This window comes from Engystomops pustulosus, chromosome 3, assembly GCF_040894005.1.
Source record: "Engystomops pustulosus chromosome 3, aEngPut4.maternal, whole genome shotgun sequence".
In the NCBI taxonomy this organism is placed as follows: Eukaryota; Metazoa; Chordata; class Amphibia; order Anura; family Leptodactylidae; genus Engystomops; species Engystomops pustulosus.
This window is the reverse complement of record NC_092413.1, coordinates 158,631,608-158,659,403: the sequence shown is the minus strand read 5'-3', so window position 1 is coordinate 158,659,403 and position 27,796 is coordinate 158,631,608. Positions and strand designations below refer to the sequence as shown.

Here is a 27,796-nt window from a genome sequence, read left to right as displayed (position 1 = left end):
GTAGGAAGAGTCTGTAGGAAGATTCTTTGAGTCCTGTCTGGTGAGCTTCATGCTAGGGTGAAGACCTGGGTGCCCACAGAGAGGGCTCCGAGTGCCGCCTCTGGCACCAGTGCCATAGGTTCGCCACCACTGCTCTATAGTGTGTTACACAGGAAGCTTTCAGCACCATGGACAAGGCTAATTCTAGGTATCCAACCAGGAACCTTGTTACAAATAAGTTTCACATAAATCAAACTGGTCAGCAAGTAAACTGGTTCTATTCAGTCAGGTGTTAATCAGCTGCAATACCAGTAGTGGCCAGTAGGAATGAATAAATATAGTTTAAGGCTAAAGGACATGTTGTTGAAGGCAACTTCCTATGGGAACTACACAGATTGCAGGATCAGCTGGCGGGCTGTTACACTTTTACCATTTTATGCTGCTCAGATATTGCATTAATTTTATCATTAGAAAGAAGCCCCTCCTGACCCCCATCTCACTGCAGACCTCAATGAAGAAGTGGTCACACTGACTGTATGCTCTACAGCAAGCATTGAAAATGTGTAAACTTTGGGGAGCATCCAGAACTCAGATAGGGATCATTCACAACTTACTACATATCAATATGGTTAACATATAGGGTGCATGTATGTGTGCAACCAAATATACACCAAATACTTTGACATACTCATACACCTATGCACCAAATTAACAGACACGTGCATCCTCTTATGCACTACATTCATAGTCACATTCATAAACCTACGTACCACATACATAGACACATTCATAAACCCAAACACCCTATGCAGAGTAAATATGCAGAGCCACATAAATATAACACAGAGGGTGACAGAGGTATAACATACAGGGATGACACTGGACACAATGGATTGTCACATGAAAAAAGTGCTTGAACAGTAATATCGGACATAGCAATACCCCTCCATTTTCTTCTGCTTGTTCAAACTGCTGCAAACTTATTACAACCTTCAGGGTTGATTATATAACACAGGGGCACACATAGTGATTACAGATGTGGCCATCTGAATGGAATTTCCTCGTCACCATGTTCATCAATGTGTAGCAACCACAGTTTTGAACTGCATTTAGGTGGATACTACTAACAGTGCATGCTCAGAGGAGTCATAGCTACTCACAGTTATGAGAGGAGTCAGACAGTGGGGGGAGCAAGTCCCGGGTGCTTAGTGAGGGCAGAGGAGGAGAGACCAGCTGATTTACTGTTCTTGTTGTGTAGAGTTCACATTAGTGATCAGTCACTCATGAGAGCTGGCTCTTTCAGGTGAACAACAGGTCCTGGTTCTTCCCTGTGAGCCAACAGCTCAATTAGCCTTGCCCTCATCCAGTGACCACAAGCAATTTTAAACCCAAATGTTTGGTTTTTGGTTTAAAAATGTAATGAGTGGCTGGCAACCTGAAAACCTCTCCCTATGTAATTACATAGGGAGCCGTTCAGGAGCCAGAATAGCTGGCTCTTTATAGTGAGCTGAGCCCAATGAACCAGCTGACTATAAGGAGCTGTATTGCCTACCAAGTTCAAATACTCCAGAGCCCAGTCAGTACCTGGCCTCTGCTCTGCACCTATTGTACCACCTCCACACAACTGAGCCTAATAATCCAACTCACTATAAGGAGCTGGATTGTCTATCACCAGTTCACTGCTGCCTGCACTGCTCCGTTAGTGCGCACAAACTTATTTTTGGTGCACCTTTAACATAAAACGTGCGCCACAATTCTGTTGAGTCGCAGTAATAAAAGTGGGGCGAATCAGCACCGGAACACCCCTTCAGGTGCAAAATTCTTTGGTGCAGCCTACATAGTGCTGTCACGACACAATACTGTTGCAGAAACTTCATAAATACATGTGCAAGCAGTCTGCCTGTTCTTTTCAGTGCAAAGTCAGAAAATTGCTTTCATAAATGTGGCCCATTGTGTACATTCTGAAATGGCATAGTTTTCAGTGGTTAGTATAATATACTGCAGTTAATTTATGGCACCTTCTAACAACTGACTTCTAAAATTATTATTGTAATGCTGTACCGTTACATCAGTGCCTGGCGTCTTCATTGACTAATGCCTATAATTCATTCCCATAAAAGACTACTATGTTCTCCGGCAAAGACTTGGCTAATATGTATTACAATATGTTAATTTTTCACACCTAGAGCTGCATAGTGCACAATATCATTATTAATTGTCTTCTATCTTCCATCACCAACATTTAGCAGTCCTGTGATGCAATCCATAAATCCTGACTCTGGAGCATTGTTTTCTCTCTACCTTCTCCTTGCATTTCTAATATCTCCTCTCCTGCAGCTGTGCTCAGTGATTCCTGACGGCACCGACAACTCAGAATAGAAAATAGCATTTTATAAAATCCGCAGGGCCAATGAACTCTACAGAAACTACAAGTGGAGCAGTGATCTGTGAAAGCAGTCTGCTGTTTACTCAACACCAAATCTCATCTACAATTTCCTTTTATTATCTGCCAAAATAGTTGACTTCTTTTAGGCACCCGAACAGGCAGAGATAATTGATGCCAAATATCATTCTGTTGGCAGTCCTTACTATGTAAAAATACATACTATAAATAAAAAGGATATTCTCAAATGAAAGCTTAGATGTCAAGATTTAGTGAAGAGTACTTACTAGAAGTGATATATGAAGGGCTTCTTATCATGCATGAAAAATCTTATCCGAGTTTATTTTTTGTATGAAACAAGCAAATGTGTTTGGTTATTCTTCAAACTTGTAATAGGGGATTTACTTTGGCTGGTTCTGACTTGCTGTAAAGTCAAATTAAAAAAAGAATAAAGATACAATAGTATGCAACACAAAGGTGACCAAATTTTTACTTAAAATCCTGGCACAAGGTAGGTTCTGTATAGCTGAAGAAAGATACAGCAAAGTTACTTGCCTCTTAATATCTCAGGGTGGTGCTGCATCAAAATCTGAAACTCAGTCAGAAATTACATGCTGCATAAAATTGTGATAACAGTTGACCCACCTCTGAACTTTCTTCATGAATCTAGCATTGCCCCTACAGAGTGCACCACTTTTTTGTTGGTGGACCTCTAACTTGGGGTGTGCAACACACTTCTGTTGGACTTTACATATCAAATCTGGCTCGCAGTCCAATGAGCACTGAATGCCCTTTTCAGTGCAGAAATAAAGGCGTATGAAGACTAGTGCAGGCGCACCACAAAACGGTTGTATGCTGCACAAATGCGGTGCATACACTTTTAAATACATGTGCAAGCAGTTTGCACTGAAAAGAACATAGGTTGTTTATCAATTCCCAGCCAGTGGTTTATTAAAAAAAAAAACTTAAGCCCAAAAAACACTAAACACACAAAAATCATCCACCCCTTAAAAAAATAAATAATATACAAAAATATATATACACTTTTTATACTGCCACACCCATAAACAACCCAGGTTATAAAGCTATAAACATATTTATCCTATATAACAAAAAATTCAAAGAAAATAAAGGAAAAATAATGCCCACAAAAATTTTATGAATTGCAATTGAAAAACTTTATAAAGCCATAGTATGTAGAAATAAAATCTGCAGGTCAATTCGCAATAAAATGAGCCCTCACACAGCCACATTGACAGTAAATTTCAAAAGTTATGGCACTTGTAAGGCAACAATGCTCAATGTTTTCTGCATTACGTTAAGGAACGTTATTTAAAAAAAGCTATAAATCTCAGTATGCGTGTTGATGCAGAGAAAAAAATATTATGTTATGTAGGTTCAACAATAAAGGCAGAACATTTTTATTAGGAAAAACTTTCAGATTTGCATTCTTTTTAAAATATACTGCCCAGAAAGGACCAATAAAAGTTCACCAGTAGAACATATGAAATCATATGCAATGTCCTTTAAAAGTTTGGGAATCATACATGATTCTATATGTCTTTCAACCATTTTACATTTTCTTTACACCTTTAACAGTGACAATATTGTGTGTGGTCCATAACTTCTACAAATGCATTACAGCTATGGTTCATGATGTATGGCCTGCCAAATGCTCAGTATGCTCAGCATTATGATGCCAGGTGGGTAGGATGTGGCTGACCAAATACTTGATTGCCAGTAACGGTCACTGGGGTTCCCCTGTTTTGCAATGAGAAAACACAACCTGGTGGTTTGTAATTACAGATGCACACAATCCTATCAGCTGAAGGTCAGTAAAGACACTTACATTCTTGATAAAATCTTGCATGATAAACGCAATTCAGATACCCCTCATGTTCTTCCTCACATTGTCCCAACCATGGTAAATAGAATGAAGTGTGAGGATAAATTAAGCAATAAAGTGAAATACTACTCAATATGCATTTTTGATTTATAAGTAGATTTGGAATTTCCTGATTTAGTTTTAAACCATGAAGCCTTAGTTCTTAAGATATTATTAAAAATATTTGTTTTACCATCCTCTATATGGTGTTATATGAGTTATTAAAATTGCCAACGCCTCCTTGGATTTTTAGGCAACAGATGCAAATTCAAACTAATACCAATAGCTGTGTGATCCCCAGTATACTCCAGAAATGGCTTACAATAGCTAGGGAGACAGGGTTGCCTAAAAAGACAGGATATTTAGATATAGTAGAAAGCCTTTCTCCTACCTTATATCATTCCTTTTACATCAAGAAACTAGAACTCAGTGACTCTGCCTTGTGCACTTCTACGGTGCTCAATATAGTTACAGGATGATTGTAAATTTGGTTGAAGAGTTACCACTATCCATTACCCAAAACCAAAAGCACATAGAGTATTATGGTCCAACAAATCAACTTTTATTTAAATAATTCCATTAAAAAGCATATATCACAAACATTGGATAAAAACAGGTCAAGAATAGAACTCCAAATAGCTATATTTCCATCAGACCAAGGATATATCCAGGAATGTACCTTTAAGTACATAAGTGCACAGTGCATGTAAACTTAATGAGTGGGAATACGTTTCTAGGGATAACAATATCATTACATCATAAAGTTGGTGAAAAAGGAACAGTGCCCATACTTAGTTCCCCTAGTGTTGCCAAAATCAACTTATTGCACATACCCATTCCCTGCAGTGTTCACAATATCATGGGTAAGGCCACCCACTAGTTTGATATAATTATTATTAGACATAGACAAATGGGATTTTCTTTGCCATTGAGCTCGTTTTGACAATTGCTTGTCCCTGTAGTTGACTATTTAGAGACTGGGGTTGGTAATTTTACTATTGGAAGGACATAAGAGCCAGTACCTATGTGTTTTTTTGTTGACATATGCATTAGGCTGTATGTAATGATATGAGGGGTCAGTGAATATGGACCTAGCCCTTTATGTGTAAGCTTATAGGACGCACGTGTTAAGAATTGTAAGTACTGTATGTTTATAACATACATCATATCATACATCATATCATCCTCATTCATATTCTAATCATGGGTTTATTCACCAAACCTTTTACAAGGGCATCATTCTGATGAATATGGCCAATTAGTGAGATGAATATAGTTAATGTATGTTTGACTGCTCTGAAGATGTGGTTTTTCTGTTAAGAGCTAGACATCCATGTGCTTTGTGCCAGTAGTTTGTAGTCAAAAATACGTGGTTGAAGAATATTTCATGATATTGACATACAAATGTCTTTGTCTTTCATATTTCCCTTCAAAAAACTATAACCTTTTTATTTTTTCTATTCACAAAACTGTATGTGGGTTTGTGTTCTGCAGGACAATTTTTATTTTTATGGTTATTAAGACAGCGTTATAGGAAACCAGCTTGACCCTGGTTTAGTGTTTTGTAAGGTTGCTATGTAGGTCATGCTTCGGGAGATGTGACTAGGTCATGACATTATCAGCCTAGCCTGTCCAGGTGTTTTTATGCTTTTACCACTGTAAATAATACATCTGGCACCCATCATGTAAGGAGAAGTCTCAGATCCCTGACATTATGATGTCAGTTGGGAAGTGATTGAATATTACTGTTCAATCACACTTTTTTGTAAAAAATACTTTCCAATTATATCTACTAAACGTGTATGTGTCTATACTATTTGTCTTATAATTTATTCATACTGTGTGCTGTTATAAAATAAAACGTCAGGCCATTTTTCTCAGGGTACACAGTGGGAACGATCAGAAGGACACATGCATGATTTTAGTATAAGACAAAACCAATACATAGTACAGACATATAGAGGCCAACTGCCCAATAATCCTCTGATGGTCACTTATTAGCACAAAAGTTATTAGGTATCAATGAATAATAAATATGAAAGGAACACAACATGCCCTTCTATATTCTGGGGGATTCATCAGTATCCAGAAAAGGAACATTAAATGCTACATACACATGACAAGAAGTCACAGGAGTGAAAAATAGTAACACTAAGGTGTCACCTTCTGGCTTCAATAACACCTGTACATTCATCATAGATGCTTTTACAGAATAGTTTATGCTTGGGCTTTTCCCCACACATGAGGTGCACTGTAAATGGCTTGCAAGAAAATACTGTTGGTTCAGTGTCAACACAGTCAGTAACAAATCTACTTATTCCATGAACATGGTGTATGGTAAGTAAGGAGCTCTGTTATGACACTCACAAGTATTGCGCCCTAGTGCAGGATCCCAGATCCTGCTCAGCTTCCCCATGTGCTGTCTCCTTTCATTGTTGCCACTAGGAATGAAAGCTCTTGGCTCTAGGACTTGGGTCTGAAGTTCACAGAGAATGAACAAAGAGGCTCTTGTATATTGGCGAGTAGGTGAGCAGAGCTTGAAGACCATTGAGGTTAGAGGATGTTATTGAGGGCCATACATTTTCAGACCCTTATGTGGATATAGTGCCCTGCTCCACACTCTACTAACAAATATTATGGATTATTTCTTATATGGCCCAAAATGCTATGAATTCACTTTCTTGTTGTAATTATCTGTACATTTGATGATGTATATTAAAACTCACTATGGATGCTTGCACGTGACACATGATGTTTAAAAGAAAACTACCAGTAAGAATTAGACAAAACACACTACACTTACTCCCCTAAGGTCCTCTTCATCTCGATCCCGATGATGGTCTTCTTTAATGTTGACATGCCTGGAAAAAAAATTATAAAAAGCAAGCCAGGTTGGTACTTATTGATGCCATCTGCATGACGCCACCTACTTTGAGAATGAGCTGACATCACGTGAGAGGCATGAACTCACGCCTCCAATGTAATAGATACCTCCCTATCTCAGCATGAGAGAGGGAGCAGACGTCACATAGGAGGCGCAAATTATTAGCAGCCTGGAGCACCGGACATCTCGTCCCCCTGCTCCGGCCTGCTTTCTATAACTCTTTTTTCCAGGTGATCCCTGCGGCAACATTAAAGAAGACAACCACCGGGATTGGGATGAAGAAGACCTGAGGTGAGTATGTGTAGTTTGTTTTTGTAATTCTTACTGGTAGTTTTCCTTTAAGGGTTCATAACTATAGTAATTTTATGTTAAACAGGTTAACATTTTTTGTATTTGTACAATTGAATTTATACAATTCAAGGAGTATTACTGTACTTATTTTGTTACCCACCTATTCACAGGTGAGTAACAAAATCACATGTAGAGGTGGTGTGGTGTCAGATTTCAGATCAATATCAATCTGATTAATTAAGACTTATGTCATCGGTTTCATGTAACTTATTTTGGAATTGTGTATATTTATACCTGGAAAATGGTGATAGTAATGGTTCCCTGCAGATGACATTTTACCATATCTATAGCTGAGGAATACTTACTGTAAATTTCACACTCCTCCACTGATAAAAAATACTCCTCAAAAATACTTTGTGGAATATGTATGATCTGTCTGAAAAAATGTAGTGTGCAAAGTTAAACATCATTGTTATCCCGTTACTGTCTTGGAGAGTAAGTTTGTGGTTGTCTGTGGACATCAAAGCAATAAGGGAGGAAGATGTTCCAGGCCTCTGCAAGTGACTCTTATAGTACACAGGACATAAACAAATAGCTGAACCCTTCAAATCAGTAAGAGAATTGGGGGGTGGTTTAAGTAGAAAAGGAAGTATTAGGTGATTCCTATCCTGCTCCTGCACAGATGACAGGGCTACTGCTAAATGTGTTCCCTTTGAGATAAATGATTTAAAAGACGAAGGGCTTTAAACAGGGAAATATGTAATAAAGCTATAGCCAGCTTGTTCAAAGATATGCAAGCATGCGAAGAAGAAAGGAGCAGAGGGAATTTTAAATGAGGCTGGCAGCAGCTTACCGAGCATGTTGGCACAAATTGGACAGAACAATGGCTAGATTTTCCAAGTTTTTAAAATAGGATGCCGCAACAAAAAAGGAATGGTAAAATGCCAGGCAAATAGTCAACACGCTTTCACAACTTTTTTTTTAAACTGTTGGTCTTTTTTGTTTCACTGCATTAGTTGTTTATTTGCTAATTGTTTATAAATCTTCAGTTTATTTTCAGTCTTTAAAAATGCACTTGAAAAGTTTGTCTAAAGAAGATTTTAACCCCTTAAGGACGGAGGGTTTTTCGGCTCATTTCTCGCTCTCCAACTTCAAAAATCCATAACTTTTTCATTTTTCCGTGTACAGACCTGTGTGAGGGCTTATTTTGTGCGTAACAAATTTTACTTTCCCGTAATGTTATTTAATTTAACATGCCGTGTACTGCGAAGCTGAAAAAAAATTCCAAATGTGGAAAAAATGAAAAAAAAACGCACGTGCGTCACGTTCTTGTGGGCTCAGTTTTTACGACTTTCACTCTCCGCTCCAAATAACATGCCTACTTTATTCTTTGGTTCGGTGCGATCGCGGTGATACCAAATTTATATAGGTTTTATTGTGTTTTAATACATTTTCAAAAATTAACCGAATGTGTACAAAAAAGAAAAAAAATTTTTTTCCATCTTCTGATGCTAATAACTTTTTCATACTTTTGCGCACGGAGATGTGTGAGGAGTCATTTTTTGCAAAATGAGGCGACGTTTTCATTGCTACCATTTTGAGGTCTGTGCGACATTTTGATCATTTTTTATTTCATTTTTTATGTTATGTAAAAAGGTGTAAAAGTCGCATTTCGGACATTTGGGCGCCATTTCCCGCCTCGGAGGTCACCGCCGCCTGTAACCATTTTTATATTTTGATATATCGGGCATTTTGGGACGCGGCGATACCTAATATGTTTGTGATTTTTACTGTTTATTATGTTTTATATCCGTTCTAGGGAAAGGGGGGTGATTTGAACTTTTAATATTTTATTAATTTTTTTTATTTTTTAAACTTTTTTTTTTATTTTTTTTTCACTATCTTTTAGACCATCTAGGGTACATTAACCCTAGATGGTCAGATCGCTGCTACCATATACTGCAATACTTCTGTATTGCAATATATGGCATTTTTGCAGCACATTCATTACAATGAGCCACTGGCTCATTGTAACGAATCTGCAGCTGCCAGATAGCCTCGTGTCAAAAAAAGACACAAGGCTACCATGGCAACCGATCGCCGCCCCCCGATGACGTTCGGGGGAGTGGCGATCGAAAAAAATGCCGCCGGCGACTTTGCCGGCGGCAACGGGGGGGTTAATAGCCGCGATCGGTGCAAGCACCGACCCCGGTTATTAGCGGTGGGGGTTTTATGTATTTTGCAAAAACCCCCACCTTTGTATGAAGAGGACTCAGCCCGTGAGCCCTCTTCATACATCCCTTATACCTCTGCGCCGTAGAGCTACGGCGCAGAGCGTTAAGGGGTTAAACAATTGCTGAGTGAAAGTGTATAAGAAAAGAAACAATAATAGGAAGATTTATGTAGCTTCTTGGCGTGTAAGTGTTGCAAATTTTATGCGCAAACATTGTTTTTGCGTTTTTTTTAGTGAGAAGAAAATGCAACTCTAAAGTCACGCAATGGCGGAAAAAATACACCGTACAACACCACATTTATCTGAGAACTGAGGGTTGATAAAACTCAAGAGCGCAAATTTATTTGCAAAACTACAGAGGAGGTGGTTATGTGGGTCCATTTCTACTACAGGAGGAAATTTATCGCAAACTTGCACAATTTTCACGTTTTTGCTCATTTTCGAATTTTTCGCTCAATTTTATGTTTGAGGTGTCTGAGAATTTCCTGTGCAAAAACATCTCAAAAACTCAGAAATTGAGCAGATGGTAAACATACGTGCGACTGGTGCAGTCTAGTTGCATAGAGCACACACAGCTGATACTCACATAGGAAGGCATTTAACACTGCACATACACCGGACTATAATTCCGACTGTTGGAAACTTGCCAGTCTAACACAAAGACAACTGCTCAAAATCCTGCCTAATGATAAATCTCCCCCTAAGTGCCCATTACCATTCACACAGTGAAGTGTACCAACAAATGGACACCAAATTATCCACAGCTGGCCAAAGACAATTCCTTAAACAAGCCAGAGCATTTGGCGATTTGCTAAAGAACAAGAACAACCCACTGTGAACCAATCAGTGTTAAATTTGATTGACTTTCTTTTACCTAGAAGCTATACAATATATGCAAAACTTCAAAAATATATAATCATTTTAGGCCTTATATTCTTATATTTGAGACAATATTTACATTACAGATTTACTGTGGCATATTTGTTAATGTACTTTTAGACCAAGAATTATATTTTTGAGTCTGTAGCATCAATTTTATGTTTATAAAAAGTTGACAGGGTTTCATAGTTATGCCAACCAGAGCGACTAATAAATTCTCCTCAGTGACTCAAACTAACCGTGACATTTTTCTGGCATAAAAGTAGCACATTTTTAGCATAAAACTGTTCTGCACCAAATCAATGTTGTGCTTTCCTGACATTTTAAGGGGTTTTACCAACTGAACATTCAAATTTAATTTAATTCATCTGCCATATACATTTCTTCAGTTTCTTGTTATTTTTTAAAAAAATGTACCTATATCATGCTATTTTCCTCTAAATGTAGTCATGTGGTCCCTAAGAAATGGAGGACTTGCATACAACCACCAATGCTGGTGGGATTGTATGCAATTGTATGCAAATACATATGAAATGTCCAGGAGTTACTGTATGTCCTACAGCCATCCTTTTGTACTGAATACTCAAGCCACGTGGTTGGATAGAGATCTCATTAGTACATATGTTGTCACTACTGCCAAAGTACAGGAGGTTGTATACAAGACCAACTCATTACTAAGGGACAACATGGCTATATATATAGCAAATTATCTTCACACAGACACATATTTTTTAATAATACGCATTTTAAGAAATGTATGTGTATATGGCAGATCTATTAAATTAAATGTATATGCCCATATGGGATTATCCATTTAACCTAATAAATTTCCTACAATTTATGTCAGAAAATTGGTGCATGTTATTGCTAATATCTTCAATACTTCCTGGGGGTTGAGGATTAAAATTTTTCTGCACAGGACCCCAAGATGTGTCAGTCTGATACCTCTTAATCAGGTTCCCCACTGGTGTGAGATGTGGCAGAATAATTCAGTTCCCCCCACTATATGTAGATAAACAAATATACAGGGCCAGTGCCAATACCCGGCATACCCAGACAAGTGGCTGGGTCCAAAGTTACTGGAGAGGACCACTCGGGGACTGGAAAAATATTTATCCCATTTATCCATTGTACGAGTGTTGCTTTAAGACATTGATACAAATTATCGATATGGCAATGCATACAAGTCTTTCCCCTGAATGCACTGCCATTCATTGATGTGCTCCCTGCGATGACATCATGCATCGTTGCATCTTGTGTATCTAGGGTTGGGATCCGGATCTGAACTGCAGTCCAGATTGTACCTGTAGTGGAAGGCAGAGCACAGGGTTGATCGCTCCCTGCTCTGCCTTTACCATCTCACAGGCCACAGTAATCCCGCAACCTGTGAGATGGACCATGTGTCTCCTGCCTGCACAGAGGACGCCAGCAGGGAAGGAGGTGAGTACTTTTTTCTCTTTCATTGTGTCATAGTATATAAGGATGGAAGAGACACATGTCCATGAAGTCCAACCTTTAAGAATTAATCAAATGATGTTTTTGCTCTTCAGAATGGCATTCACGCCTCTCTTGAATGTTATTGTTGGAGACTGGGGGGCCCTGAGATGAATGCCTTATCGGGAGGACAATTTTATATCTTTATGTTTGAAGCCTGAAATGTGGCAAAAGGTAAAAAAGTTCAAGGGGGCCAAATACTTACACGAGGCACTGTAGTGCATGAGTTAACTGAAAAGGGGCTCACTGTTGGCTGCTTAAACCAAGAGCCGGCCCTGCATAGATTGATGTACTGTACACAACAAAGTTATCTAGAATTTGAAAACCACAAATCTCTTTTTAGTATTTTTAGCATAAAAATATAACTTTTTAACTTTCAGGCACTTACACCTTTTCAAATTAAACGACATTCAAGAAAGGTTTATATCAATGGTCTAGAATTAGCAGCACAGAGTCTTTGAAGTGTGCTTCATTTCACTCTAATTTCTAAACCTAATTTATTATTTATAACAGGATGATAGGGGCACAGCGGGGAACGTATAGATGATGCTAGTGAAAAACTTGAACATTTCTTTCTCCATGGCAAAGACTAAATGAGGGGGGGGGGGAGATTACATCTGAGCTGTAATTATCATTTACTCATTGTCTGAGATAACAGATACATTTCATGTGCAATGTTTTGTTTTGTAATTATTTGCTGCAAATGCCGTAACACTGGTAAATAAATAGCAAATGTGCCTATGAACATTCATCTACAGTGACAACAAGAGGTCACATATTACAGAGTAAACTCTCCGAAATTTCTCAGAAACCAAAGGTGTGCCTTATACTCCAGTGCGCCTTATATATGAACCGTACTTACAGACAACAGCTGCCTTGAACTGTGCACAGGTCTGCCCCCTGCTGGTCATTCATCCTTATAATCAGGTGTGCCTTATAATCCGATGCGCCTTATATATGAACCTAGATGTTTAGCAGGCATTTATTGATGGTGCGCCTTATAATCCGGTGCGCCTTATAGTCCGAAAAATACGGTATGTCCCCTACTATAATGCCAGCCAGGACAGAAGAGGGAAGTGCATATTTATAACATGGACAGTAACATTCCGGTTTCTCTGTAGATGGGAGTCTGGCACATGTTCTCTGTATTAAACAGAAAAGGAATTGGACCACTCTAGTATAGCATCCCTTATCTATTGGCCTCTATGATATGTCCTTTTCCATAAATAATGTCTGAAAGGGGAATTTTTTTTTTCAAATTTTTAATTTGGTGTCCTTTTTTTGTCATTTCAGTGTTCATACATACCAAGGTGTGGAAAAAACTTTGAGGACTCTTTGTCACTTGTCAATATGATAATGGAAAATTTCCGAAAGCATCAACGTTTTTCGTGTTTCTACGACCCAGAAGGAAATCAAAAGAATGTCATCTTGACCAAACTCTACAGTTCCAATGTATTATTTCACTCATTATTTTGGCCGACATGTATGATGATTGGTGGAATCGCTATTGTCGCCATGGTGAAACTCACTCAGTACCTCTCACTACTATGCGAGAGAATCCAAAGGATCAACAGATAAAATCAAGTTCTCAATTTAATTTTTAACAAAATACTGTTTTTTTCATTCTTCACCAAAGAACCTTAAGTTTGTAATGTGCCAGTCTGTTTATAAGTTCCTTAATATATTCTTCTAAGTAGAGCAATAATGCAAAATATGTTCTATATGCAAACAATGTCAAGGAGAAAAGTGAAACAGTGGTCATCTGAGTTTTCTATTTTATTTAACAGACAAAATAGTGCATATTTAAGGGGACATTATCAGGAGATAAAGATCATTTTATTTGTTTCAGGTAAAAACATTGGTTGCTATGATGATCCAACATCACAATCCAGTAGATATCTACTGAGAATACTACAGAGGAGCCTTCTGTAAATCTATTATGTTTGTCAACCACATCTTAAAATTATTATAGTAAAAATAACTAAAATATATGAATGTATAGCAGAACTTGCAAATATGAAAACACTATGATTAAATTGTGGCTGAAGTTTAAAAGGTCAAGAAGCACAATGAAAGGGTCACAGAAGCTATAAGAAAGGGTTATAGAAGAGATGGTGTTAATGAGGACCTCCACCAAAAAATTCTATAAGACATTTTGCAACACTGATTCAGCACAGTTGGAATTTATTGTCTACCCCCATTGTTTTTGAGTGATAATTGGCATTAGATTTGGTATTCAATATGCCAAGTAGGCATATACTGTCAGGTAGGTGGTTCTACTAACAAACAATTGCTCGGGAATGTTGAACATTTTTGATTGTGCAAGAATCAGGAGAGCATAGCGTTTTAAAGGCTGCAAAGAGTTAGAGTTGCGTGAGGGGGCATGAAAGAGGTATTCTGATCTGGGCATTCAAATTTAATTTGATTCAACTGCCATATATCTATATACAGTTTTTCAATGGGATGTCATTAAAAAAATTTACCTGTGTGAAGATAATTTTTCATAAATGTAGCCATGTTGTCCTCTAGAAATGTGACAGCTGTCATTGGATACAACTACCTCTGCAACCTACCCAGCAGTGGCCACACATGCACTATTGAGCCCTGTCTGGCCACCTGGATGTAGCATTCATTACCACAGGACGACTGTAGGACATGCAGTCACTCCGGACTATTTCATATGCAAAAACAATAGATTTTTTTGTGCAATCCTTCCAGCAGCAGTGGTCATATCCAAGGATAACAATCTAGTTTCTAAGAGACAACATGACTACATTTATGGGAAATTATCTTAACACAGGTAGATATTTGTTAATAGCATCTAATTGAAGAAATGTATACATATGGTAGATGAGTTAAACTAAATATCACATAAGAATACCCCCATAAGGGAGATTCAAACTTGCAGAACATAATGCTACTCTCAGTTTTTTGGCCATACCTTAGTACAGTAAATATCCGAGTTTCAACAGCACAACTTTTATACACTATATTTTCCCCTTTAATATTTATACATTTATTAAAGGGAAAAAATACAGCGTATATAAAAATTTTAATGCATTCTGTATCGTTATGAGAATTTTTTACAATTTTTTGCAGCTGGTAGTTTTCAGTAAGCCACATGGGCCTCATATATCAAAACTGTCTAATAGAAAGAATTTGTTGACCATAGCCAGTGTTATACTTGGGGGCCATTGCTTATTCTAAGCCCTCATGGTAACAAATTAATTTCAACACTGTATTTAAATTATGGTTGTCAACTGCTGAACTACAAGTTAGTTGGAATGGCCAGGATAACCCTTCCAATAGCAGCTAATTTAAGCTGCATAATGCAATTTTGAATGTTTTGATAGATAAAGCCCATTACCTGGGGCACAATATTACAAATTATGTATTCTTACATACAACCATAAGCTTTTATGATAGGTTAATTGATAATTTCCCCTTTAGTCCATGTCAAAGTTTGATACTTTTGTTACTCTTAAACGACTTTTTGTATATCTTGCAGGAAAACAAAGGTATTTAATTTACTTTTTTAATACTCTTATTATTTTCAGTATCTTGCAGGGCTTCCAATGACTCGCTAGAAGGGTCACAGATACATATCTCAAAAACCTAGGGTAGCATTGAAAACATTGAGTTCAGGACTTGCTCTACTTGTTAGTGGAAAAGACACATGCGCCATTAAAAATACAACAAATAAAACATTTACCAGTTGCTTGTACAAGCCTTCAAATAATCGCAATGTCTTGTGTACTGCCGGGCATTTTATTTATTTTCCCCTTTGCACCACCTCCATGCCAAGTACCCCAGTGAAGCCAGCAGCCATATACACTGGAAAGGCAGAGCCTCCTGATGTATCCAGCGATACTGGCGACACTGGTGGTGTTTCATGCGCCGGCGTATGATACATCTCCCCCAATGTGTGGATTTAAGTGGAGGCGTGTGTGGTACTTTAATAAATCTGGAGGAACTTCCCCATTTTTCACTGTTGTACGTATGAGATCTAACCATGAATTTTACACTTCGTTTCCTTAAAATACCAATTTAGACTTTGTTTCGTTCTGTTTCATTAAACAAGTGTTTGTGCTCCCACATAGCATATCTTTACAATAGAAAGGATAATGTTACTTCATGCAAATCAATATTTGTTCCTGAAAACCCACCAGTGGTGGCAAACCTATTGCCAGAGGTGGCACTCAGAGCCAGCTCTGTGGATGCACAAGCTGTCACCTCAGCACAGAGTTTGCCAGACAGGTTGAGTGACTCAAGGCCTCCTCCTGCAGTCCTGGATAGCCCAGGATGTGCTGCATTTAGCACTATTTTAAGCAGCACTTTCTGTGACTTCAGAAGAGGCGAGGAGGTGTGTACAGGGCTGGATTAGCATTGGAGCTCCTACCCTGCGATTCTTCCTGTTCAAGGGGACCCTGGAGGGAAGCTACAATATTAATAATAATTATTATCATTAATTATTCTCTTGCAGAAGGGAAGTACACACATAATTTGTTGACTGATGGTCAATACCACGTTTATTGTGGTACATTCATATAAAGTCCTTCAAAAACAAAACTTATGTCTCACAATGTTATCGGAGAACAACTGGGGTAAAGGACAAGTAAAGTAGTTGACCTTGGCAGTCAGTTTCCCCTTTTATTTTTCAATTGGAAAATTAAAGAAGTTGCCATATTTGTTGCCAGAGGCAACAACTCCTTCACATTTTGATACTGCACATGTCCCCTCAAGTGTTTTCCATGTTTACTGGTCATACTGAACATGCAGTCAGATCTGCAGGCAACGTGTTGCAATGTAAAAGGAGCTGATGTAAACTTTTCTATGAACCGATTGACAATTTATTTTTCATTTCAGCTCATTCTAGGCTTAGATTTGTTGGGCACTCCAGCAATGAGCAGAAATGCAGATGAATAATGTAAGGGTTGTCCATAATTTGTAATTGTATGCCAATCTGCTTGGCTCCTCCTGCTCTATAGCATACTACTACACACTACTTCATATTCTCAACAGATTCTCTTTCAACCAGACAGAACTCGAGTTGCAGTGATATTTATCCAGACAGATTTCTCAGTTATTTTGTAGTATCTGTGTCTTTACTGTCTTATTTATACAATTCATTTATTGGAGCTAAATGATGTAGATTATAAAGTGTGAAAATGATGGTAGGGGAGTCCACAATTTCTTCCCAGTTTTTGATTTCTTTGTTGACCTATTATTAGTATTATCATTATTGCTTCTACATCTGCACTGTTTATAAGGAACTAAGGTTCAAGGAATAAACATCTGTATCTGGTGATGGCTATTCCTTTGAAAGACTGCACATTGCAATGCTTTATAATATGTATGTATAATACTGCCTTCATTTAATTCCATATAGGAGTTGAAGCTTATGGGATTTGAGGTCCTCACAGGCCTTTACAATGTGCCATAATACTATATTGATCCTATGGCTCATTTAAGACTGTAATGATCTTGTGCACAATTTTATTTCTTTTTTTTCTTCTTTTTTTTGCGCAGCTGTTTACAAATAAAAGCAAAGCCAGATGTACTCAAGGAGAAAATGTAACTTTTCTCCCACACAGTGCCAGAGACAATACAGCATAAGCCTACAATTTACCCTTCATTTTGAAAAATATTTATTATTAAGGTCCCATTTGTTTTGATAAATGTCATATGGAACAGTCTGCCCCCTTCCATGGTGCCTAAACTATTCAGGGCCAATACCATTAACACAAATGCATTTTATTTGGTTGTTTATTCTAATGTGTCTGTTTGTTTTTGTTCTTTTTCAAGCCAATAGTTGTTCAGATAAAGAATATTGTAAAGATAGACTGGGAAAATATAATAGAATTATTGAAAAATGCCATTTAAAATAAAATACTACATTTTTGATCAATACATTGTAATCAGCTCTATTGATTATGAAATACTTGAACATGTTGTTGATAGTTTTTAAAGTGCAAAGTTCACAAAAGTGCAATTGCTCTATAAATTCAATTAAAGGATGATTTTTTTTTCTAAAAACAGCTTGAACCATGAATTGTGTGTAGTATAGCAATTCATCAATAAAAAATTGAAAAGGGTTACAATACCAAACGCAGCCCCTGGACAAGAATGAGGTTGATTTAAAACAAAATTGTAGCCGTTGCTATCTAATTTTACATAACCCTTTTAAGTAAAAATAAATAAAGTAATAGATGGTTTTTTCTACCTTGAAAGGGGAACTGCCTCAGAAAAGTACATGTAAATGCCGTATGGCTGCACATTTTGCATTGGTAAACAAATGCTACAAGAAGTGCTAAGATGAAAGTCTAGAATGCTCAGTTGTTGATACCTTTTATTGGCTAATTAATAAGGTTGATGTTAGTTGCAAGCTTTCGAGACTCATGGTATAAGACAACATCAGAAAATCTGCACCTCACACAATGTGATCTATCTAATTATGTGTATCAGATGTCCTACTGGAAGCCTATATGTTGGTGAAACAGGACAGCAACTGAGAACACGGATGAACTGTCACACGATAAAAGAATAGAGGACTGATCTACCTAACAATTAAAGGTATCAACAACTGAGGATTCTCAACTAACTACAAAGAAAAAAGCAGAAACTAGGCAGTTCATTTCAACACAATAATCCTTATGGACATACTATAACTAATTTGCATATTGGTTTACATGCATCACTATAATGTCCCAATCTGAGGCACAAAGGCTCTCAAGATTACATGTGAACTTCTGTATGCTTTGCATAGAATCAAAGACACACAAATGTACATGTGATATGATCATAAGCATAATGCTTAAAGGGGTTGTACAGCCAAATATCTCCCATCCACAGTGTCAGGTCACTGGGGGTCGCTGTGGTGAGCACACACATGTCCTATATTTTGTAGGAGTTGCAGGCATCCAGCTCTATCCAGAGGGGAGGGGTGAATACTTCTCAATCCCCCTCTTCTGCACCTGGCTGTGTTCTATGGCTCAGGTGAGCAAACAGCCATGTGCAACAGGCCTTAGTGTCTTTTTGCAACATTTTAAAAAGTTGCTCAAACCATGTTCACTAAATGCAACAAAATGAGAAAATGAAGGATGTGGTGCAAAACAAATAGATAAATATGTCACAAGACATTTATCCAATGGAATAAAAAAAATATTGCATCATAGGCACAAAATAGAACAAAGATTCTAGTTTATGCTCCCCTAATGAGTTTTTGGAGAAATATTTTTAAACACTTTCAACAACATACCTTTACATTGAGACAAAGTCAATATTTGTACCCCCAAAGTGTAAAGTGTAGTTATGGGTCGAAAGGGAAAAGAAATAGTTGTATTATATACATTTTTTCAATGTTTTATTTTTCATTGTTTTGTTTTCATTTCGGTTAAATATATGTATGTTCTTTTTGTTTATTACAGCTGTGGCCAAAAAAGTTTCAGTTACTCTGTTTCTGCTTATGTTTGGGATGATGGGACCAGAATGACATCTGACACATTTCAGCTTTACATAACACATAACTCTGAAATGTATCAGCTCGGCAATTGTCATTTACTGCTACCATATCACTGTAAAAACAAACTTAAAAAACGGTCAGCTATTTTATTATTTTTTACTTGCAACTATTTAATATTTTCTACTGGATAAAATGAATATAGTATATCTAGTGTATTATAATATTAAATGTTTCATTAAAAAATATATATAAAAAGCATAAATATGAGTCCTGGCTTCTTAAGAAGTTTAAATGAAGAAAGTGCTAAGTTTGAAGGTTTAAATGAATGTTCTCAATTTGACTTTTTATGAAAAATAACTCTTGAAATGTTCTTGAAATCTTTAACAATATTGCCAGACACTTAATTTTGACAGGATGTTCTGTAATAGTAAAACAAGTATCTAAGTATAACCTTGCACTTTCTGTCTACTATTATTTTGCCAATTTAAGTATTTAAATATATCTATAAATATATATATATATATTTTGCATAATTTGAAATTTTTAGTGACTTCTTTTGCAAACCTCTAATCAGCGCATAGCTGTAGATGAACCTACGTGTTGTATTTTCAATCGAATCAAGGTCAATATCGTTGTGACAAGTGATTGAAAATGTGTCTACATTGCTATCATTAAATTGTTGCCGAAAACATCAACATGAACATAAAAAAAATATATGTTCTGATTCTGAACTGTCTCCATATGTGATTTATGGCCAGTGTGAATTTGTTATAAGTCAAATGAAATAATGTAAAATTGAAATTTAAAATCTTAAAAAAGTATGATGTATAAATGTGGGGATACCCCAAGAGACTGAAAAATTCTAGCCAGAAATCCCGACAACTTTGTTTTTTATATATCCATAAATTTTCATAGACAATCTAGAGGGGTTTTAGCTACTAAAAGGTGTTGGAACACTTTCCTTTATCTAAAGGGGGTTTATTGCACTTAAATTGAAGTATCTTGAAAATTGTTTTGATGCTGGACATTGCCAAGTGGAACTGGATTTTCTCAGCTATTGTTGGAAGAATAATGTGGAATCTGCAAAGCTGGGACAGTAGCACAATGGACAACTTCCACATTTTCTTTATCAAGACAATAACCACAATGTAATGAGGGCTTCAAATGTGTAATTAAAATTTAGAACCTTCATCAATAAATCCTCTGTAAATTTTGCATTCAGTGAGCTCTGTGTTTGTTCATTTAAACAAAGCGATTTTTTTACACCATGTAACAACATGTAAAGCATAATGTAAAGCATTGAATTTATAAAGAAATACGCAAGTATAAGAATCGATATAAAAGTAGCATTGCAGGATCGGTGACAGAGATCATAAGATTAGAGAAAAGACAAACATATCATATGGGTTCTCAATCTCATGTATCTGCAAAAATATTCAATCCAATAGTAACTGAAAAGAACCTATCCCTGACGGTCAGAAAAAAGAGCTCAGGTATGTGGGGAGTTGGATTCAATACTCCTATAATTTTAGGTGTAGCAAGACTGCAAAACTAAATAGTCATGTTAGGCCCTAAACAGACAAGAGAGGAAGTAACACAAAGAGACAACATTCACAATGAAAGGACAATATTGGATACAAAGATAGGAAGGAAAACATAGAAAGGCAGGGGTCAGATTGAGAAAAGGGGTTGAATGTGGAGGAGGGAGGTGTTCCAAGATCCTTTCATCAGCAGAATAGATCATCAGAATAAGTCCTACTAAGAAATTTGGGGTACCCCAGAAAATGACCCAATGTTGCTATATCCGGATGGATGTATTGCTAGTGTCCACCGCTTCTCCATATGGTAGGATAGGAAGATGGATTAGTGGAGTGCCAAGGTCCCTGGATCACTGATCAGACAGCTGTTAGGTAGCAAAATTGTAGCAATTGTCACCATTTTTAACATGATTCCAAAAGCTTTGGGTTCCAAGTACTATAGAGGCCAAAAAATGGCATTCTGAAGTGACACTCTTCTTCCAGCCTCTCAAAGTGACTCATGTGAGGCAAAAGATTACTCAAAAATAGTGAATGTCAACAAAATTGCTTCAAATCATACCTAAGGAGACTATTGCATATGCTGATGTAAAAATGAGTGAAATGAGTCCCTTTAAAGATATCTTCATCACCAGAAAATCACAGATTTTATGTTGAACATACTTCACACTTATGTGCTTGACCAGAGTAAGGCAAATGGTCTACCGATCATCTTCAACACAAAATCTGAATGTGAATAAAACGCAATAAAAAACAGGACATGATGTGTTGAAAATGTTGTCAAGTCATTCTTCCTTAACACTCAAGGTTAAGGGAATTCGTGCAAAAGGATCACAATTTCTTTATTGAAACATCACAAAAAAAAACCACATAATTTTAACATTTCGTTCTGATGCTGGAACATATAGAGTAGAAGAAAAAGGAATGCAAAGAGACCGGCCTGTAGCCATGGTGTTATATGGAACTGCGGATGACCGCCATAGACAACGAACAGACAGCCATACATGTGTAGAAAGATTAAATGCAGCTTTATTTTAATAAAATGCTATGGGAAAATTAAAGCTGAGCTCTGATTGATTGTCATGAGTAACTAGAACAGTTCTGATAGATCCCCCCCCCTTTATTTCTAGTTGATAAAAACAGCTATATTCTGCAATTCTCACTATAGACGTAGTTCAATTGCTGATTTGGCTGTGTGTTTCTTGTGGAGCAGGCATTGCATTTACAGACAAGATGACAATAGAGAATAACACCTTACATCTGCACAGAACATGGATAGAAAACTCTCCATAGACGTCTATGAATCTGCACCACACCATTGCTGTCTATGCTTGATGTAAATATCACTAAATGTAGGTGCTAGAGCTCAAGCAAAGAATAAACTATTCCACCATCATAAATTCAAAATGCATAAGAAAAAGTGAAATGGTTTGTTGTATGGTTCTCATGAGTTAAAACAAAAATTGGTGATAATTTATCTCAAGTAATAAATCTGCTCCAAAATGTTTATGTTAGCAAGAAACATATGTGTATGTTTTAGGAAATGTGTGAAATGGATGGTGCAAATGGATCTGTAACTAAGCTGTATTACATAAAAGAACTACATTTAATTTTCTTCTTTAACTGGTTACTGAGCTCGGGTGTTTGTTTTGTCTTCTTTATTAACTAGGCAAAAGAAAATGTATACATTTACACAATTCTAATGTACAGGGCCGATTGCTAAATATTCAAATAATAAACTATACCCACTTTTCTAGACAGTTAATGCAAAGACATTGAAAATGCTGCCAAAAATTGATGTGTGCCGTAGAAATCATGAATGTGCCACTGTCAAACCCAGCCACTGCACCTAAAAGGACTGAAGGTGGGAACCAACATCATAAGTGACCACTCAGTTTCCTTTGGTTACCATGACAACTTGGAGTTTCATAGAGACTCCTAGACCTGTAAGGTGGCCTGACTTGTAACACTTTAACTGTACTGAAATCAGTAGTATATTTACAACATTCCGCAATACAGTATATTATATGAGGGATCATACAATATTGTCCTTTACTATTATTACAAGTCCCCCCTAGGGTTAAAGTACCTGAAATAATAGTACAGACAGTCCCCGGGTTACATACAAGATAGGGTCTGTAGGTTTGTTCTTAAGTTGAATTTGTATGTAAGTCGGAACTGTATATTTTATCATTGTAATCCCAGCCAGAACTTTTTTGGTCTCTGTGACAATTGGATTTTAAAAATGTTGGGTTGTCATAAGAATCAGAATTAACACTAAAGCTTCATTACAGACACCTCTGATAACTGTTATAGCTGATTATTGTAGCCTAGGACTAAAGTACAATAAATTACCAATATCCACTGGTCCGTTTGTAACTAGGGGTTGTATGTAAGTCGAGTGTTCTTAAGTAGGGGACCGCCTGTAATTTTTTTAATCACCCAACTTTGCCTAAAATACATATAAAACTAAACAAAAAAATATCACAAAATCATTACATATAAAAATATAAAATGTCCAATCTATGAAAAAATAAAAAAGTGAATCACTGTACTTTAATTCTTCAGGTACATACACCAAAGAATTAAAAAAATTAGTGGTGTCAGCATATCTTCATTTTTTAAATCTACTGACACATAAAAAAACCTATATAGATTTTGGTATCTCCATGATTTTACTGACCCATAAAATAAAAGTGAGGTTTCTTTTGCAGTGCACAGTGAAAGCAGATGTGGTAAATGCTTTTTTTGTAAATTTTACCTCAATTGGATTTTTTTTTCAGTATCCCAGTATCTTGCTTACCTTTAGGTTCCCTAAAACTGTAGCTTTTTCTGTAATTCCTCCATGCTTCAGTTATTATGCATACAGTATCCCAACCACAGATTCTTGTTCAGTAAAAGTTGCAAAACTGATCAACTTAAAGAAGAAGATGAAGACATTTCTTTTCAAGTGATAAATTGGATCCACATCTTCAGTAAGCTGTCAGGAAATTATTTCCAGGATTCATGAAGTTCATAGGTTGACAGCTATGGCATTTGAACTGAAAAACGTATTTATTCACCAAATGTGACTCACTGCAGAAGATAAGAAGAACGATGACCAATGAAATCAATGACTGTTTTGAAAAGATTTTTTAATTATTAACACTCGACATGCATTTAATTATTTACCCACTACAAATTTTCATTAACAAAAATCAATACATGTAGAACGTCACCCATTCATTTAACTATTTAAAAGGACCTTTCACTACCCCTGACTTCCCAAACTGAACATACCAGCATGTAGGTTTTAGCATCCTGATTCTCGGGCACTTGGAATTTTCCTCCTAGCCCCCTCCGTTCCAGAGATATGAGCCCCGGGATCTGACGATTCTGAGGGCTATATGGTCAGAAAGGAGGAGCTGCAGCACGGGTGGGGGAGTGTGACTATGTAAAAATCTCGCTGTGTTCCATGTGCTGTGCGGGGAAAAGCAGCTGCGTGCACCCGGCACTGCATACACATGATGCTGGGAGCGCGCAGCCGCTGCTCGGCGCATACTCAGCCCATTACAGAGGAGTCTCTTCTCTGACCTGATTGGATGGTGTCAGAGAATTTTACCATAGTCACACACCCCCAACCATGCTGCAGCTCCTCCTTTCTGACCATACAGCCCTCGGAACCATCAGATCCCGGGGCTCATATCTCTGGAATGGAGGGGGCCAGGAGGAAATTTCCAAGTGCCTCAGGATGCTAGAGCCTACATACTGGTATGTTCAGTTTGGGAAGTCTGGGGTGGTGAAAGGTCCTCTTTAAGTCATGTGCGTGCGTGCCAAAATGTTATCTGGATTATTCAGGATTTTCACATTCCGGACACAGGCTGAAGTAGTGCCATTTTTGGTAGACCAGCGGTATTCTACAGCCTCTGGGAAATTAAGGTGAAGGTTTTAACCCTCTACTTCCCTTGAACAAACATGTTAAGTATTTTTCTCTATCAAGTGATGGAAATAAAGTTATAACATATATGTTCATTGCTACAGATGAAGAATAGTATAAAGTAACTAAATAAGCAATTTTAACCTTTCCAACTTTCTCCCTCACTGACACTTCCAAAGTTTCTGTAATCTGAGCTCATAGACCACAACAGTGATCAGCAGGGGACCAGAAAAGTGTCAGCATGTGATTGGCAGGGATTTGGTTGCTAGATGTTTTTTTTTTTTTTTTTTTTATTTTAATGTTATGGGGTTGGAAACCGCTTTAGCAGATTTCTCTCAAATAAATAATATGTAAAATAAATCTTTTATTTCAAACCGAATGATAATGCTACTTTATGCACATCAGGCTTTTATTGTTAATGATTTATACACAGATTTATACCGCTTGATTCACATTTGAAATTTGGATGCGACTCCTTGCTTACTGGCAACAAAAGGCTGTATGATGTAACTATATGAATGAGGGTCTTAAAATTCAGATATTAATATATTCTCTTTAACTTTGGTCCACAAATCCGCAATCTAGATAGTTTGGTTATACTTATTAACTTACTGTGGCTCATTTACTAAGGTCCCGCGGCCGCATTCTCGTTTTCCAACGTTTTCGGGGATCGCGCCGGGTATTGCGTTGCATGCAATTGGATTGTGTCACAATCGTGCTGGCTTTCACGCGACACAAATCGGGGGGAGGGGGGGGCGTCAGACAATCCTACGGATTCGGACAACGTGCAAGATTTACCTTTCAAAATTGTGTGGCAAGCCAAACACTTACATGCATCGGGAGGAAGAAGGTGAACTCCAGAGGACCTGAGTGGGGAAGCGACACATGCAGGATATCGGGTGCACGATCTTAGTGCATCGCTGCAGATGGGCATTCCAGTGGACATTGCACCTCGGGGATCACGCAGAGACCTGGTAAGTAAATGTGCCCCACTGTATCTGATCACTAATGACTGGATGGATAAAGTACATATAAACTATACTATAAACATCAGCAATTTTATTGTTTTCCCATCATTTGTGGATATATCACTTTTATAGCCAACTGTTGCTCTATTTCCGGTTCTCACTATAATTACTTGGATACCCAGACATACTTACATGTATTTAGGTCACTTATAAATGTGTATGCACTGTTTACACAATAAGCTACTTTGACTTACCTGAACTTTACACAGTAATGGGGCATGCACAGTTTGTTACCTCAGTCTGGGTCACCATAGGGACACCTATGAGACGCCTCTCTGATGTGGTTTCTGTGAAAATAGGAAGATAAAGATGATACATAGATAACTTTTGCAGAAAACCATCTGTATTAAATATTCAGATATACAAAGAGGTAGAGCTTCAACATGTTCCTGGCATCTCAAGTGCTTATTCCTGCTTGGAATATGTATGTATTGTGTTTCTTGATAGATTTGCAATTCAAGTAGTATCCTATAAATTTACACTTGTACACAAGGACCCACCAAATGGTATCTGTTAAAAGTGGTCTTGCTGCAATATATAGGAACATTGAATACAGCATCTTTATCTTCTAATGTGTACATGGAGTTATTGGGTGCCTGCTTTCTAATGCTGTTTGAAGCAGGAAACACAATTTAGAAGTTGTCAGCAGTGATCATTGTTATATAGTGCGATGTTCACCAACCACCAGGCCACGGCCCAAGCCCAAGGGAGAGGTGCCTCTGACTCTCTTCTGGGAAGCTGCACAGGAAAAAGAACTTGGAGCTGCAGGGAGAAAACAAGCATCAGATGTGAGTATACAGTTTGTTTTATTTTTTAGGGGGCTGGGCAGGGGGCACTATTGTGGAGGCTGCAAGACAGGGGACATTATTATGGGGCCTGCTGGACAGGGTGCATTACTGTGGGGCTGCTGGACAGGGGGAAACACTGTGGGGGCCGGGCAGGGGACATTACTATGGGAGCTTTAATAGGGGCATTACTATTGGGGGTTGGGCAGGGGTCATTACTATGGTGGCTCGGCAGAGGACATTAGTATGGGGCTGGGCAGGGGGCATTACTATTGGGAGCTGTGCAGGGAACATTACTGTTGAGGGCTGTGCATTTTTGAGGGGGCAATGCTTTGGACATTTTGTTTATTAAGGGAAGGCTGCATTTCCCACCCTAGGCTTATACTCAAGTGAAAAAGTTTACCAGTTTATTTTGTGGTAAAATTAGGTACCTCAGCTTATACTGGGGTCGAATTATTTTCGAGTATGTATAAAAAAAAAGGGCTACAGAAAAAGGAGCACTGAGATTACATCAGGCACAGGGAGGGGGGAAGTGCCGTGCAGATTCAGAGGGGGAGAGGAAGACTGTCTAAAAGCCTGTGAATCTGCAGCACTTTAGGAAGCACCCCAGTAGCCCTTCAGGCGCAGTAATATATTTTTAAAAGTTGATTTTAGAACTAAGGAGTCCATGGATAACTAATATAAGTAGATTACCACAGTCACTGTTCCTTGAATCCATGAGTAATTGCTATCATCCTTTATTTTGACGATAGATTTCCTTTAATTGGTTTTGGTTTTAGTAATGCCAAAACACTATTTCTATAAATATTATATTGCTCATACTGCTGCTATCTCTAAATATGAGCAAATAAGATGTCTGTAATCCTAAGGATCTATTCTTGCCAATCAATGTTTTATATAAAAGATAATCCAAACAGTAGTTATGTTGTAAAAGCCAAAAAAGCCAAAAAAAGTTGGTTGCTTTAAATTTACTACCTCCAACTTCAACCTTAAAGATCCTGCAGATTTTAACAGGATCCACAATCTTATCTGCATTCATAAA

General features: G+C 37.5%; 1 protein-coding gene across 3 annotated transcripts in view; it reads left to right on the top strand.

Moving 5' to 3' along the window:
• KCNMB2 (potassium calcium-activated channel subfamily M regulatory beta subunit 2) overlaps nt 1–20,704 on the top strand; it is a 387,451-nt gene extending 366,747 nt beyond the window's left edge. For all 3 annotated transcript variants that reach the window (XM_072142771.1, XM_072142769.1, XM_072142770.1), the window contains one exon: nt 13,322–20,704. In XM_072142771.1, coding sequence (XP_071998872.1) covers nt 13,322–13,606 — 285 coding nt within the window. In that variant the 3' untranslated portion in view covers nt 13,607–20,704. The remainder of the gene's footprint in view (nt 1–13,321) is intronic.
• The last annotated feature ends 7,092 nt before the right edge of the window (nt 20,705–27,796 follow it).